This window comes from Pseudochaenichthys georgianus, chromosome 12 (genome assembly GCF_902827115.2).
Source record: "Pseudochaenichthys georgianus chromosome 12, fPseGeo1.2, whole genome shotgun sequence".
NCBI classification, from domain to species: Eukaryota; Metazoa; Chordata; class Actinopteri; order Perciformes; family Channichthyidae; genus Pseudochaenichthys; species Pseudochaenichthys georgianus.
Window position 1 is genome coordinate 17087738 of NC_047514.1, and position 15506 is coordinate 17103243.

Consider the following 15506-nt stretch of genomic DNA (forward strand, 5'->3'; position numbering starts at 1 on the left):
GCGCGGCTGCTGCCTGCGGGACAGACGGACAGGACGGCATGCGGGAGTGAGCTGTGCCGCTGCGGGCTTTCAGGATTTTTTTCTTTTTTACTCCTTTTTCGACTATGATTTTCGCTTTCCGGCTCCCTGAGGTTGACGAAGGGCTCAGTCTGAGAGAAAGCGGCACACAAACAGGTCCTCGCGCGGTGCGTTCGCTGTCTTCCCGGTAGTATGAGGCTCTGATGAGACCGGAGAGGACAGGATGCCCGCCAGCGGCGCAGACTCCCTGAAGCCCAGCGCCTTCATCCCGGTATGCACGGCCGCCGTCCTCCTGGTCGGCTCCACCTCCCTGTTCTTCGTCTTCACGTAAGTGCGACCCTACAAATGAAAAGTTGGAGACATGCATTGTTGGTTTGCGCAACAGAAAAAAAATCATCCATCCATCCTGACACCACATCGCTGTTCATCCACCATGCATCAGGTACTCTTTCATTTAACGATGTCATTATTTGCATGTGGAAGTGGATTTTGAGTATAACATGTTGGTAATTCTCTTCTTTTCATGGTTAAAAGCGGAATATTGAACAGTATTTGACCCATTATTTGTGATTTAGTTAATTCTCAATAACCAGAAAGCTGCTGTAGTAACTAGCATAATAACCATTTAACTATAAATGTTCAAAACAACCATTTCTTCCTCACTGACTTCACCCTGTTGGCAGACGGTATCTGACCTTGTTGGCTCTCAATGTGGGCTATCCTGGGTGCCTGCCCAGTGCACCCTGAGGACTCGGAGTAAGCACAGTTGAGGGGATAAGCTACCCACAATCAACGTGTATCAAAGTGTCAATATGACCCACATGGGTAATATACATATAGCTGAAAGAAATCAATACTCTCTACACCAGAGAGTATTGATTTCTTTCAGCTATATGTATATTACCCATGTTTGCAAGATTTAAAATCAGCTTTTCTGATCTTGACACACACCGTGTCAAGATCAGAAAAGCTGACTTTAAATCTCAGTTTCAATACAACATGGTGATGAGGTGGTGAAATGGATAATTTTAGCCTCCTGTTTCTGACCTATTTGTGAGGAACTAGTGGGAGGCTGCACTAAAGCCAACGCTGGCATGCTGAAAACAATGAAACACAATATCCCATAATACCCTCGAATCCAATTGAAATGAGGCCTATAGGTTAGTCAGATTTCTCAATATTTAAAAAAGCCTTTACTTGTGTACATTCAGAAGCTAAAAAAACAAACACTGTCACATTTGACAGTACCCTACTTTGGAAATGAAACCCCCTCTGACATGATATGACTTACTGAGAAGGCTCCCACCTCATCAGCACTAGTCAACTGACCTTTGACCTCTGTAGCCATATCTGTCCTACTTTCTCCATGTTCTCCAGCAGTGCACCGTTTCCACTGGAAATCTGACACCAGATTGGGATTAGGATCCTCTTTTCATTGCCATGTGATCCCCCATCTGGAAAAAATGGAGGCTGGGGGTAATTGAATTCACTCTGCAGATGTTTACTCTTCCCTCTTTGGAAGGAATTTCACTATGAAATACAAGTAGTTTTAATCTTTTTTTCAGAAAGCTCCATTATCGTTCTCATATCTACCTTTGCCTTTCTTTATATATACCTTTTTTTTATAGATAACGTCAGGATTATAAACCCTTGTTTGCTGGAGATCCTGCTGGAAAAAAAAATAATATTGAACAGAAATTGAGTTTAGTTTTTAAACATATCATTTGAGAAGTATATAAAACACTTTCTTTACTTTAGGGTAGGGCTGGGCAATAATTCCATAAGATCATTTATCATCTTTAATAAAATCATGTTGTGATAAAACCATAAACATGAGACATTGTGATACAAAATTAGTCTGTCTAAACTAAAAATAACAAGCACATACTCGCTCAAATTTCTCCGGAAATCTCAAATCTACTGCAAAGTTAAATCTAACTATTGTCTTGATCTTATTATATTTTAGTAATATTAGAAATTACTTAAAGGGATTTGGAATTGTCTTAATCCATTTGGAGCGCTCTCCATGTTCTAATACACAGATATTCACAGCAGCTAATTGCTTGGGTCATGACGCCTTCGGGTGGCAGGCTCACAGGCCAGAAAAGGTGGAGAAACCTGGATGAACCCACTCATTCTCAGCGAGAGAAACAGAAATCAATGACCTGCTGACGTGATGGATTGAGATGAGACTTCTTAATTGGGACTGGACTGCTTAACCAGCAAAACCAGGACACTGCAAATGATTGAAAGAACAAGTGATGAATCTGCTGCTTCTTATGGGACAAGGGTTGCAATCTATCGCGACTGACCATATAACCTGAAAATCTTTATAATTAACAGAGTAATTAAAATAGAGCTCCTGGCTTAAAATAGTGAGTGTGTGTGCACGTTCTTAGTGTGATATATTGACCTTAAGGGAGAGTCATTTTTCCTTTATTCAAGAAAATGTACATGTCCATCAAACATTATACACAAACATGTACTTCACACATAGGTAGTTAGGTACATATAAAGAGTACAAAAACAGAATATAGTGATAAAAACAAAAGGTAATATTTCAAGTTAAATATTTATCAAATACACATTTGGTTTCATTGCATTCTTTTTTAGTAGTGGTGTCATATTGTTGTAATTCTAGGAAAATTGGGCAACATTTGGTTTCGAGTCAGTCAGTCAATTTCTTTGTAATAGAATGTGTTGTATGAAAATAACAATATTTTTATCACACCCATCATCTCTAAAGTCTATAACAATGTTCTCATCCTGAATTTGTCTCGTTTGTCCCGTTTATATTTTTCCAAAATACTCAACATCAGACCAAAACATTTGTACACGTATAATCTGACCAATAAGCGGTGTGATATCCTGTGAGTGTGCCCAGTCCGCAGCTGCAGACTCCTCTCCTCCAGAAGATGGACAGGTGCCACGCTCTGTCAACCTCGTCTCTGTAACACTGAGTCAAAGGGACACCGCTTGTCACCCGTCAAAACGTCACCTTGTTTTTACCCCCGGTTGCTGTGAACCATGGGAACACACATGAAAATCATCCAGCCTTGAGTCCTTTTTTTTGTCACCCGATGCATCCTTTTACCCATCATTTTAATCATAAACCCTGCAGTCAAATAACGTCGTAGCCCTTTCATCTTATCATCCAATATTCATGCTGTGTGTGGGTCTATGCGATTCCATTTCTGTTTCCACTGCCGGTTTGGTACAGTTACAAAACAACCTTTAAAAAGGCTCTTTTGTTTTCCTAAAATTCATCATCATTTCCTGCTTTTGTTCCTCTGACCGTGAACTGTTGTTTGGGTTAGTGCTCAAGGTTTTGTGCATTGTTAAACTCTGGGTCGCCTACGCCCAACAAAGACCACTGACATCAGAACGACCACAAAAATGTCCCTTGTTAATTAGGTTGTGTTTTGCTCTCGCTCAGAAAATGTGTTTAGAATACAGAAATATGTAGAAACTAGAATAACTACACTGCTGAAACGTCCACGTTGAAACGCTGCAGACAGGAATGTTGTTCTCTGGATGTGACATGTTGAAGGGGAGCTGCAGGTTACATTGATAAACCACTGAGTTCATTGAATTGAGCACGACTGCTTTTATTATCTCCGTCAGGAATAAGCCTGGTGGGAGATCATGCATTTAGTTGTGTGTGTGTGTGTGTGTGTGCATCTGTCTGCCTGCAGCTAAACTCGTATACTACTGGGCCCGTCACCGTAATACTTTTTGTGTACAACTCATGGACCTCTTGTAGTAGCACTGATTCACATTTATTTGTTATTGTCTATTTTATACTTTCCTTGACTGCTGACTTTTCATTCCTTTAATCGGCTGATAGTTATAAACAACTGCTTTCGTAGCCAATTTGAATTTCAGGCAATAGGCTTTGCTGAAAACAAGCCTTACTCAGTCTGTTGCAGGCCACTTTCTGGCTTGTGTTGTGGTTAGAAACTGACATCCATAGAAACATTTGGTCTCATGTTGAACGGGAACATTAGCATATTATTTGTATACAGTTATGTTTCATATGGGTGTTTCCATAGATCTATTCTCTTTATTTTGCCCTCAAAATGCACCAGATGCATTTGACTCCAAAATAATAAAAAAAGTGTTATGATCCACTAAAGTAAGACATGATACAAGATGAATAAGCTACTGTTCTTGTGACCTCTCCACCATTCTGACTGTAAGGATGCATTAGCGACCATTGTGGCCGATTCCAGTTTTTTTTTATAAAGAGAAAGTGAGAAACACAAGATTTAAGATTTCAACTTTTCATTTGCGAAGATAAATGTGTTGTGTCTCCTTTAAAAAATATAAAAAAATCCATATATCGAATATACAAACATAGACTTTCTATCCCTCATCCTCTGTCGTGTATAAAGCTTAAATTACTTTACTTGCATCAGAAAAATAAGTCCATTGAAAGGATTTTTTTGAACTTTTACACAATCATAATCCTGAATTGACTTTATCTCGATCTGATAATACACCGTGAGAACATGGATAAGGAAATAAGGAAGTCCTTGATCCCATGAAAAAGATTGAACCCACGACATCACCCCCAGTCCTTTCTGTTTATAAATCTGACACATCACATGGCAGTGATGTCCTTTATGTAACCGTGACAATGGCCCGTTTGAGGAAGGGAGCTCTGGCTGTCATCAGTGGCGAGCTCGCTGCTTGACCAATTGTTTGGCGTCTGCTGTGCCACTGACCCACTGCAGGGATGGGGGCAGTGTGCAGATTGCGAGTGCAGCTTACTGTTCTGTGTGATTTAATACAGCTCTGTGTAGGCTGTTTCATTAGGTGGGGCTTGTCTTTGCCGCGCTGCAGTGGAATGAACTGTTTCTTCCTGAGTTCCAGATGGCCTCAGAGCGATGATGGAGGCTGTCCACGCTGTAATCTGCTGCATAAGAAAATCAGACGGATGAACTCTTACCATGCTCCCAGTTCACCTTCATCTGCAGCGCCATTACTGATTGGGAACAGGCCTGTGTTTGTCATAATACACTAATTTGGCCTTGAAATGGAAAAAATAAATAATTAATCTGTGAATCTGAAGACAAAATAGAGAACATCAAATATACTATAGCATTTAAAAATCTCAGGGTTACAATTTATGATTGAAGGATTGTTTTTTTATTAGCATTTTTTTCATTCTGAGTAACTGTTATAACTAACCAGCTCGAGTTACACAGATTAATGATCTGATCAGCTATGACAAGATCATATTTAGTGAGAATGAGTTGGATGCATATCCTTAATACCAGCTTTACGGGGGGGCTGTGTTATGTTATGCTCCTTAATCTTTTTGTCACATATTTTAAGATACTCATAATTTCATTATTCTACATTTGTTGAAGTCTACAACAAAATCTTGTCCTTTCTCCAGTCTTTCCTAAGAATCTATAAGGGAGTCATCTCCGGGTATACCGTTAGTGAATCGATTTGATTTATGTCATGATATCCAGTATATAGTAAGGTGTGGTGTGATATATGGAGACCTCAGGATCTGTGTTTAATGTCTGATGTGAGGAAGCCACAATGCGCTGGACGAGCAGAAATGGTCTGTAATCCAGAGATCATAATCCAGGGATTACTGGGTTTGCAGCTGGCATGGCATCAGCAGGCGTTCCTCTTTCGGTGGAAGGTGGACCCCTCCCCCACAGCCTTAAACCAGCTGGGGGGTTTGGGGATTGAAGCAGCACTGGGATGAGGCGCATAATTGAGGCGGATGACTCTTAATTTAGTCAGCGTTTTCACTTAACATAAGACCTTTTGTTTTAATCACTCAAATGTATATATATATGGTTTTCTTTCCCGTGGAGAATATATCTGGAAAAGAGATTTAAAAATGGATTTAGACACCTGTTATACATTTTCCATTCAACAGTCCTACGAGGCCCTTTTTTCTCTAACTATGTCATACCAAAAACTATAACTTTAACTAATTCAACTAAAGAATTCCCACACAGTATATATGTAGGTTAACATGTGATGTTCAATCAAACACTGTTCATATAATCCAGTGAATCTTTTCCTCACTGTAGCCTGATTACACTGCCCCTCCCTCTAATCTCACACAGCAGAGATATAATCATACTCCCATTCAGTATAACACAAAACACACACAGTGTGTCGGTGAGAAATAAAGTGATGGTTCTCTAAGAATTTAGTCCAGTAAGAAATATGTTAAACTGGTTCGGACACTCGATTTTTCTTTTTTAAAATGAGTTTTAGTTAGTTTATTAATCAGTAAACAGTGGTAAAAAAATTGTAGAAAGCAGCAAATTGTAGGAAGGAAAGATCCAGATGTTTTATAGTTCGAGTTTCTCAAATGTGAGGGTTTACATACTTAAAGAGGACCTATCATGCAAAATGCACTTTTGTACGTCTTTTATACATGAATATGTGTCCCGGTGTGTCAGGGAACTCACCAAGTGTCAGAAAACACAACCCTCTCTCTTTTCCTCCATACCCAAATCTCTAAAAACGGGGCTGCAACGGATCTGATACAGATTTGAAAATGCTCTGACGTCAGGAACGAGGAGCTCCGCCTATATGGGCAACTCTCCACCTATCAGGGGAATGAGAGGTTGCGTGGCATGGTAACAGCATGGTAACAGCATGGTAACATGACGCTCGTGCCTCGCCCCCCTCCTTTGCAGGGGGGCGTGGTCAGCTGCTGCTCATTTGCCACAGAATCAGCCCTTGCAAAAACAGGGCTGGAATAGAGCAAATAGAGCGAAATGAGGCATGGCTAAAATGCATGATCTGTTTGGTATTTTGAAAAAAAACTTCACAGACATGTTTTATATAGGTATGGCCCTACAATATATTATTCAAATACAGCATGATAGGTCCACTTTAAGCTGTTTTATACACCATTGTTCATTAAATATATTTGAGTGTTGGACAGTTGATAAGCTAAAACGAGCCTTTTGCAACCTCACATCAAGAATGAGTAAGTTCAACATGCATCTTTTATTATTTTTGGACATTATATGCCAAAATAATGAACCGATAATGGAACCAAATGTCAGTGGCAGTATCCAGACCTGCTTCAGTGTGTACCACAGCTAGCTGCGTGCCTTTACTGCAGAGTTCAGAGACTCTTTGCCAGCAGAGACCCCAGCATTTAATCCCTTGTTGTGGGCACTAATGCATGCTTATCTTTCACTGTAAACAATTACTTTTGTGAGCCTCTGCTCCCATCAGAATAAATTGGATGAAGATTATCCCTTAAAATCTTTGTCATCGCCCTGCTTTGTCTTAACCTCAACTTCTGTAGGATGGATACTTGCAAGGCTAAAAAACCGTTGTAAAAGCTCTGATTTACAACGTGCATTTTGCTTTGAATTGACCCTCCGTTGTGCTTGTATACTCAGATGCCCGTGGCTGGCTGTGAACATCTGCCCTGCTGTGCCACCATGTTGTGCCATCCTCTTCCTTTTTGTGCTGGCCAACTTCACCATGGCAACCTTTATGGATGCTGGTGTGCTTCCAATAGGTTCGTAATCAAAGTGATGTTATGCTCACAGTAAAATGCAGTGTTTTTAATTTGTGGAGGTGTTATTTTAACAATTTCACATTTCCAGCAAACGAGGACGAGGACAAGGATGATGAGTTCCGCGCTCCGCTGTACAAAAACGTGGATGTGAAGGGCGTCCAGGTGCGGATGAAATGGTGCGCATCGTGTCATTTCTACAGACCCCCACGCTGCTCCCACTGCAGCGTCTGTGATCACTGTGTGGAGGTGAGTTCAATCTGAGAGAAGAGAATGGGAATTCATCGTTTTTAGTAAGGAAATCAGTCGTAGAGAATGAGTGATAACGGCATGGATGGACAGATTGGGGGAGAGTGGCGCTTATGAGTGAGTGTAGCAGTGTGTGTGTGTGTGTGTGTGTGGGGAAAGTCAATAAAGGGGATTTCTGCAGAGTGAATGATGGACAGAGTGTGATGGAGGGAGAGAGATCTCATTAATCAGGTTAATCCTTTTGTGGTCTCTGCAGAAATGCAATTTGAAAAAGGGTTCAGCATTAAACAAAGTGTATTTACAGAGCACATCGGATTCTACTGTGTTATGTATGTGTTCTTTTTTCTGTCTTTTAATTTTCTCCCACAATGTCCCCTCAGGACTTTGACCACCACTGTCCCTGGGTGAATAACTGCATCGGGAGGAGAAACTACCGCTACTTCTTCCTGTTTCTGTTTTCGCTAACAGCTCACATGATCTGTGTCTTCACCTTCGGCCTCATATACGTCCTGCACCACCGGGACGAGTTATGGAAGCTGCACTGCACTGTCACGTATCCTTATACACACTCAAGATGTGTGTGAGCGCATCTATCTGTGAGATTATTTGTGTTAATATATCAAACTTAAATGAGACTTATATCAAGCAGTTTTCCTTAACAGCATGTACAGTTTGGTGGTGATCAGTATATCAGGGCTGTTTATTCTCCCGGTCCTGGGACTCGCTGGATTCCACCTGTACCTGGTGTCCAGAGGACGAACCACCAATGAACAGGTCAGTCTGATTTAAAGTGAACTTTATAAGGTTCTGAAACACTTAACCAGGCCAGAAAAATGTTCCCCCTCATTATTCTTAAAATATGCTGAAACTGAAATCACTTTACCTTACATTTTGTCAAATAACATAACACATATTTTTTACACTTTCCTTCATGATGATTTCTATATTTTTAAACCAGGATCAGCTTTTTTAAGTAAATAATGTGATTATATTCATGATTATCCAGATAAAAGTAATTCACCATGATCAACTTATTATGTTTTTTTAATGCGATCCAAGATAAAATCCCATATGGTTCCATTCTTAGATTTACCAGCTGTGTTATTCTAAAGTATTATCCCTGACATGATTTATCTAAATATAATGAATACATGTGTACTGTTATCTTCCTGATGCCACAGGTCACTGGGAAGTTTCAAGGAGGAGTAAATCCCTTCACACGAGGTTGTTGTAACAATCTGGAGTATCTGGTGTGCAGCCCCATCACTCCAAAGTAAGATCCATTACTTCTACTCAATGTTCCGTTTTTCCGGAAGCTTTATAACTCACTGTCTGACGCCCCGTTTGTCATGTGACTCCAGCTACACAGCGAGGCCCTGTAAGAAAGCAGTGATTCACGTCCAGGCTCCGTTCCTCAGACCAGAGATTGACAGGCAGAGGCCGGTGAAGGTCAGGGACAACGGGATACAGAGCCAGGATCTCCAAAATAAAGTATGACAAATTCGAAGTTAAATATGTTCTCACACCACGTCTAAGGGTTGTAACTCCAGTTGTCAAGAGATCAGATCCCTCACGCTTCTCTGTGTTTTGTTCTCCTGCCAGCGAACGTCAGCTGGAGCTGTGGAGCCTGTGAAGACCCCTCCACCGCTGCCCCCCAAACCAGACCACGGCCTGCTGAAAAGCCAATTCACTGTTATGGACGGTACTGTTGGATGACACATATATACTCTGTTAAACACATATTTATACACGATACCAAGTATATATAGTATACATCTAATTTCATAAGCCTGCAGAGTCATTTAAAGGATATGTCTAGTGATATTTATTTCAAATCCTATTCATGGTGATGATGGTCATGGTGCCAAAATACGTATTGTGGGCAATTTTTTACACTAACTGCAGTTCCTCCTATTTGAGTATCTTTGCTACTACAGTGCCAAAGTGTTTTAGGAAGTAGCCATTTGTTAAATATGAATATTTTAGTTGTAAAATATATATATATGACTTACATAATCACTAGGTACTAATCATACCAGCTAACTCAACATTAGTTTGGTCTTTTTTGGAATTTGAATGAGAAAATTACAAACATATCTACCTTCTGTATCCTCCAATTAATCACAATGTGTTTTCTGTTTTAGAAATGGGACATCATACCAAATCTATCATTCCTGTATCAATTCCCACTGTGCCGCAGCTACGGCCGGTCCTGGAAGCTATATCCAGAGGATCGTCACCCATTCCTCCGGAGCAGGTGCTTTTCAGTCTGATATTAATGTGGTAGGGTGTTTTTTTCCATATATCGTAGTTTGATCCTTGTCTAACAGATATTTATGTCTTTGTGTTTTTAGTTGCTGAAGACATCAGAGCAGCAAGGGAACACCAACAGGCATGACTCCCGCTCTGAGCCTAAAGAAAGCCCTGCGAGAGGAAGTCAGCAGATCGGACTTCCTGTCCAGACCAACCGCAGCTCCAGCCCGATGCAGCTCAACTCTCTGACGCTCAACTCCCGCTCCCTCACCCTCAGACACAACAATCGCCACGGCAGCAAATCTCACCTACCTGCCATGCACGGTGAAGGTTTGGGATCCAATCCCCCACCGGGAATCATCAACTCTTCCAACCTGCTGGCCAACCACAGCAGCAGCCTCTCCTACGATAACATCATCATCAGCCCTGCAGACCCTCAGTTCCGGGCTCAGAGAGGGGCTCCTCCGGTGGGCTATCACCCTCACTATATGACCCTGGGCTCAGACGGGACTGTGGTGCAGCGGGCCTCTCCTCACGACTACAGCCCCGTGTTCATGGGCGTCACCAGGCAGTCCCCTCAGCCTCGAGACTCCTCCCCCTCACTGCAGGGTCTCTCCTCAAGAGAGCCCTCGCCGTCCTTCCAAGGTTTCATCCAAAGAGACCCTTCTCCCAATTTTCAAGGAATGATGCCGAGGGACCTGGCCTCCCAGAGCTTAACATCGCGAGACGTCGCCCCTCCAGGTCTGGCGATGCGAGATCTGACCTCTCAGAGTCTCCGAGACAGCCTCCGCGATCTGGGTCCGCAGGGTTTGGCGCCTCAGAAGTCTTCCACTGCACGCTACGACAGCTTTTCAAAAACCATCATGGCATCCATCCAGGAGAGACGAGAGATGGATGAGAGGGACAGGATGCTGCGTCTCCAAGCCAGGACCCAGGCCCTGTACGGCCCAGATGTGGGGATCTATGACATCCCCAGCAGGAGGAGTCTCCCGCCGGAGAACATCCGACCCCCAGGCTCCCGTGGCCCCACTCCTCCGGCCTACGGCTCCAGGGAGTTCCTGATGAGTACAGGCATCCTGGGGTACGGCATGAGGACCTCGCCTCTCTCCAGCTCCTCCACGTCGTCTCTGACTCGAGGCCCGAAAACGTCCAGCTCCCCCCTGCAGAGCAGCAGCAGCAGCAGCCTGCAGAGCAAGGGCCGCTCTTCCTCTCCGGCGTACGGCCCCGCGGACAGACAGACTCAACCCTTCCCCTCCTCTACATCCACTCTGCCCCGTTTACCCTCCTCCTCCACCCCCTCGTACGCCTCCACTAAACGATCCTCGCTCCCATTCTCCTCCGAGGGGAAGGACTCAGTCACTCTGGGAGCCCTGAAATAAATACTCCCATGTTTCTGATGGTGTGAATGAATCATCTATGCAGTGTTAGTCTCAGTCTTCACAGCTCCGAAATACTTTGTAAATAAGAGGCCATACGGGACTTTCATCTGTGGGAGGGTGTGTGAGAATACACAGTGGAGGACACATTTAGGATTATTCAGTCATGCAAGTTCCAAATCTGCAAAACGGTGAATCTCAGGATAGTTGTGCCTCCTCTTACAAACAGAGTGAGCTCTACAAACACTCAGTGAAACCAGAAGAGCTATGTGAAGAATACAGGTTAACTTATTATCTGTTTGTATGTGTTTTGATATTGCTTTTGTGAAACAATATAATACCGTATCATCCAATATGTCTCCCGCTGAAAAACACCCATTTTAATAGAATTTTGTAGTTGTTTATATGAATAAACTTATTTTGTAATTTTAATTTCTGTTTCACGCTATTTTCTTATCTGAATGGCTGCCAGTGAAGCCACCTGCACAGCGCTGCAGAATAAAATGGATGACTGTGAATGAGGTTTTACATTTTTAAAGCACCTGCTTCTCTAAGTTGCAAAAGGAAAAATGCATTTTACTGCTGGTGATCAATCTTACTACAAAGATATTATACTACAACACTTTTTTTAGTGCGCCACATCCACAAGATAATTTGTTCTCATTACAGATGATATGCTTCACTGAAATATAGCAACTATGCACTTTACAGTCATTTCTATTATAAACTGGGACCGTTCATACATCTGTTTAGCAGCGATCGAAGCGCTTATGGAAATCAAAGAAGACATGTAATGGGGAGTTTAAAATACATCTAAATGTGGTGGATTGATTCACTGGATCTGCAATGCCTGTTTCTGCATCGCATTTGTGTTTGGCACCCTCTAGTGAACAGTTTCAGAAGGAGGTGTGACGTTGGCTAGGCAGCGAGCTCCAGCAGATGATGCTATTGTGTGGAAAATGCCAAAAAACAGCATGTTGTCCATGTCAAGGACTACAACTAATGGAAAAGTCCCGGGGAGGCTTGATAGTGTGCCCTATATTTCAGAAAGTCCCTTTCACACTGCACTTTATTATCACTACAGGTAGTTCACATTAAAAAAATAATAGGAAAATCAAGAATATAAAAACTTCCCAAGGCACACATCTCCTTTAACCTTTTTTCATGTAATCTACAAGTGAAAAAGACATCTATGGGAAGTGTGTTTAATGTTTTTGCAGGGTCAGATGAGAAATCCAGTGACTCATTTTGCATTTTTCTTCAAACGTCTGCTCTTCTGAATGGCCTTCATTCTCAGGACAGCCTCGTGAGTCATTCAGGGTCTTTGCGGCAGAAATGTTTGGAGTTTTTATTACCTCGCGCCATGATAGACAATCACACGTTTGTGTTTAAGCAATAAATGACATTCTTGACTTTGACGCTGGAGCTTTTCATGTGAGTTATTGTTGCACTTTACCTTATAGCAGGTGCAGATTCGACAACAGGAAAGCTTGAAAGGATTTAGTGATTTAAACTGTTGGCAGGAATTTACAACACAGCTGAATAACTGACAGATCTCACACTAGACCGGTTAATTCAGTGATGTAAAAACAACTCGCCTAGTTAAAGACCTGAGAACAACTAAAGATGTGAAGCATTTACAGAAAAAAGCCTCTCAGTTAAAGTGCCAGAGAATAACAAGGAAAGTGTAAACAGCATTGTTCGGGATTCATCGGAGCATTAGCTCTTGCCAAAATTATGTCTAACAAGATTGCAAATGATATTACACAGTCTTTTCACTCATGACATTGTGCAGACGTCTGTAAGGAATTCAGAAGCTGTTGAATATATTGGTGCATAAAGCATCATCAGAAGAGGGGTGTGAACAAATTATATGCAAGCTATTATCTCAAGTGCTTTAGTGCTAATCTATTATTTTCTTTTTACAGTCCCACTTTTATAGGGACACGTGCAATATTGACCAGAAACCACTGCAATCACTGTCTGCTAGAACAGTTTGAAATGCCTGTCTTCATAAAAATTCACGGTAACACATTATATTAAGGTACACTTATTCACCATCAACTATTTGTTAATTAACCTATTAGAGACAAACTATTAGCTTGTTTGTTATGAACAAGACTTCACTTTAAAATAGGGAACATAATATGTTTCTGAGTTGGAAATACCAAATCTTTTGTTATATATAAAAATAAACACTTGTAGTTTCATGTCTTGTTAATAAGAATATACCATATTTGTTATTATGGGAGAATTACTATTCTTGTGGTACTACTGCCTTATTAGGCCCATATTGAGCATATTAACACCAAAACTCATTTACAACAACTTCTTTACTTGCAATAAATAAGCACTAATTAGAGGGTTATTGAGGAAAAACTCTTAACTAATGGCCTAGTACTTGTAGAATATGGTCATGTAGAATTAGGCATTAATACGTGTTTTATAATGACTAATAAAGAGCCAATATACTGCTAATATGCATGTGAAGTTGATGGTGAATATGTTTACCTTAATATAAAGTGTTAACAAATTTACACAGATCAACAAAAAAAGAAAAGGGATCCAGTTAGAGATACCTTATCTGCCATGATTACATTTTTCAAAGATATCCTGTTTATTAAGGGACAGATTCACAGTTTATCAAATGCCCACATTGAAACAGTTTGTGGTCCCTGCAAATATTCATACTGAATGTGAAGATAACCTTCCTTTAATAATTATAATGTAAGACATGTTCTCCTCCCACAAAGTGGCTCCATTATGATCTATGAGTGGATGAATCTTACAAATGCTAGCTTTGTGTGTAAGAGTACATCTGCTTTAAGTCGGTTTATTTCAACACTGTTTTTCATGACCAGAAATATAACTTTTCCAATCCCACTCAGTTTGGAAAGTGCTAATTTGTTTTTTCTTCTGTTTAAAATGTAAACTGTACCAATTTAAAAGCACTCCCAATAAGAGTTCAACAGAAAATTACAAGACACAATTTAAAAAAGAAACACTTTACAATCATACTTTCATCACTGTTGGAAACATCTAGTGCACATCCATATTTTTTACCTGCTTGCTCAAGCTAAAATTGTTACAATTATGGGTACCACTTTACAATAAGACTACCCTTATAAAGGGTTTACGAATAGTTTGTAATTAATTTATTAATTAGGTTGTGAACACTTTATAAATAATAATAAATATGTCTTTTATAAGACATGAGATAAACAGGGCAACTGTGACCGGTTGCTTGCCTAATAGTGAGCCCACATTGATCTGTACTGCTAAGCCTTATTATTAGAAATGGTAGTAACTCATTCATAAATGGGAATGTGTTTTACACTTTACAATAAGGCTCCCTTTTGGCAACTATAAATGTTAGTAACTCGTAAATAAATAGTCATAAAGAGATGCCAAGAAACATCAAGATGGAAGGGGGGGGGAATCAACTCGGTGAACAACAGATACCAAGGATGTTGGCTGCCAAATAGTGAGCCTGTGTTGATGTATGACAACTATTTTAGAACAGGTTTATAAATAGTTCTTAATGATTAATAAAGTGCTCACAACCTAATTAATAACCTAATTATAAGCCCTTTATGAATCCTTTATAAGAGTAGTCTTATTGTAAAGTGGCACCCAATTATGTTCCCAGGATAGACATTTGGATCTTCTGATGTTACTTTTTGTCTTTTTGGCAGTTAAAAAGCTTGGCAGTAAAAAATTACAGCGAATATTTTGTTCATAGTTTTGTACAATGAAAAGGAAGAAAAACGGTTTTAGGGGAGTGGAGGGGCGTGTCTGTGGGTGATTGACAGCAGGTGGCAGATTGAGTCCCTGCACCTCCTGAACAAGAGGGAGTAAACAAACCTTAGCTACCGATTACAAAAAGTCATGGGCAGATAGTGTTTTCTAGAATTGAAGAACACCAAACCTGCATTTTCGAAAATTATACCTGCAGGTGAGTGTGTGTTTAATGAGCTGCAGCTGGGCAGACAATTAGCTAACTGTGAATTAGTGGCTAGTTCAACAAGCTAGCTGCAGCTCAAGACGAATATGGATCAGTTTTGTGATTAAATAATAACAAGATTTTAGCA

General features: G+C 40.8%; 1 protein-coding gene across 2 annotated transcripts; it reads left to right on the forward strand.

The window, feature by feature from the left end:
* The first annotated feature begins 37 nt into the window (after positions 1-37).
* zdhhc8a (zinc finger DHHC-type palmitoyltransferase 8a) lies at positions 38-11847 on the forward strand. Of its 2 annotated transcripts, none has more exons than XM_034095621.1 (10): positions 38-345; positions 7419-7540; positions 7629-7786; positions 8167-8339; positions 8458-8560; positions 8968-9059; positions 9148-9277; positions 9389-9488; positions 9931-10043; positions 10141-11847. In XM_034095621.1, exons 1-10 carry the CDS (start codon positions 242-244, stop codon positions 11416-11418), a joined length of 2373 nt encoding a protein of 790 aa, XP_033951512.1. In that variant the 5' UTR covers positions 38-241; the 3' UTR covers positions 11419-11847. The 2 variants fall into 2 exon arrangements, with proteins under 2 accessions (XP_033951512.1, XP_033951513.1); XM_034095622.1 differs by having other exon boundaries at positions 252-460.
* Positions 11848-15506: the final 3659 nt, after the last annotated feature.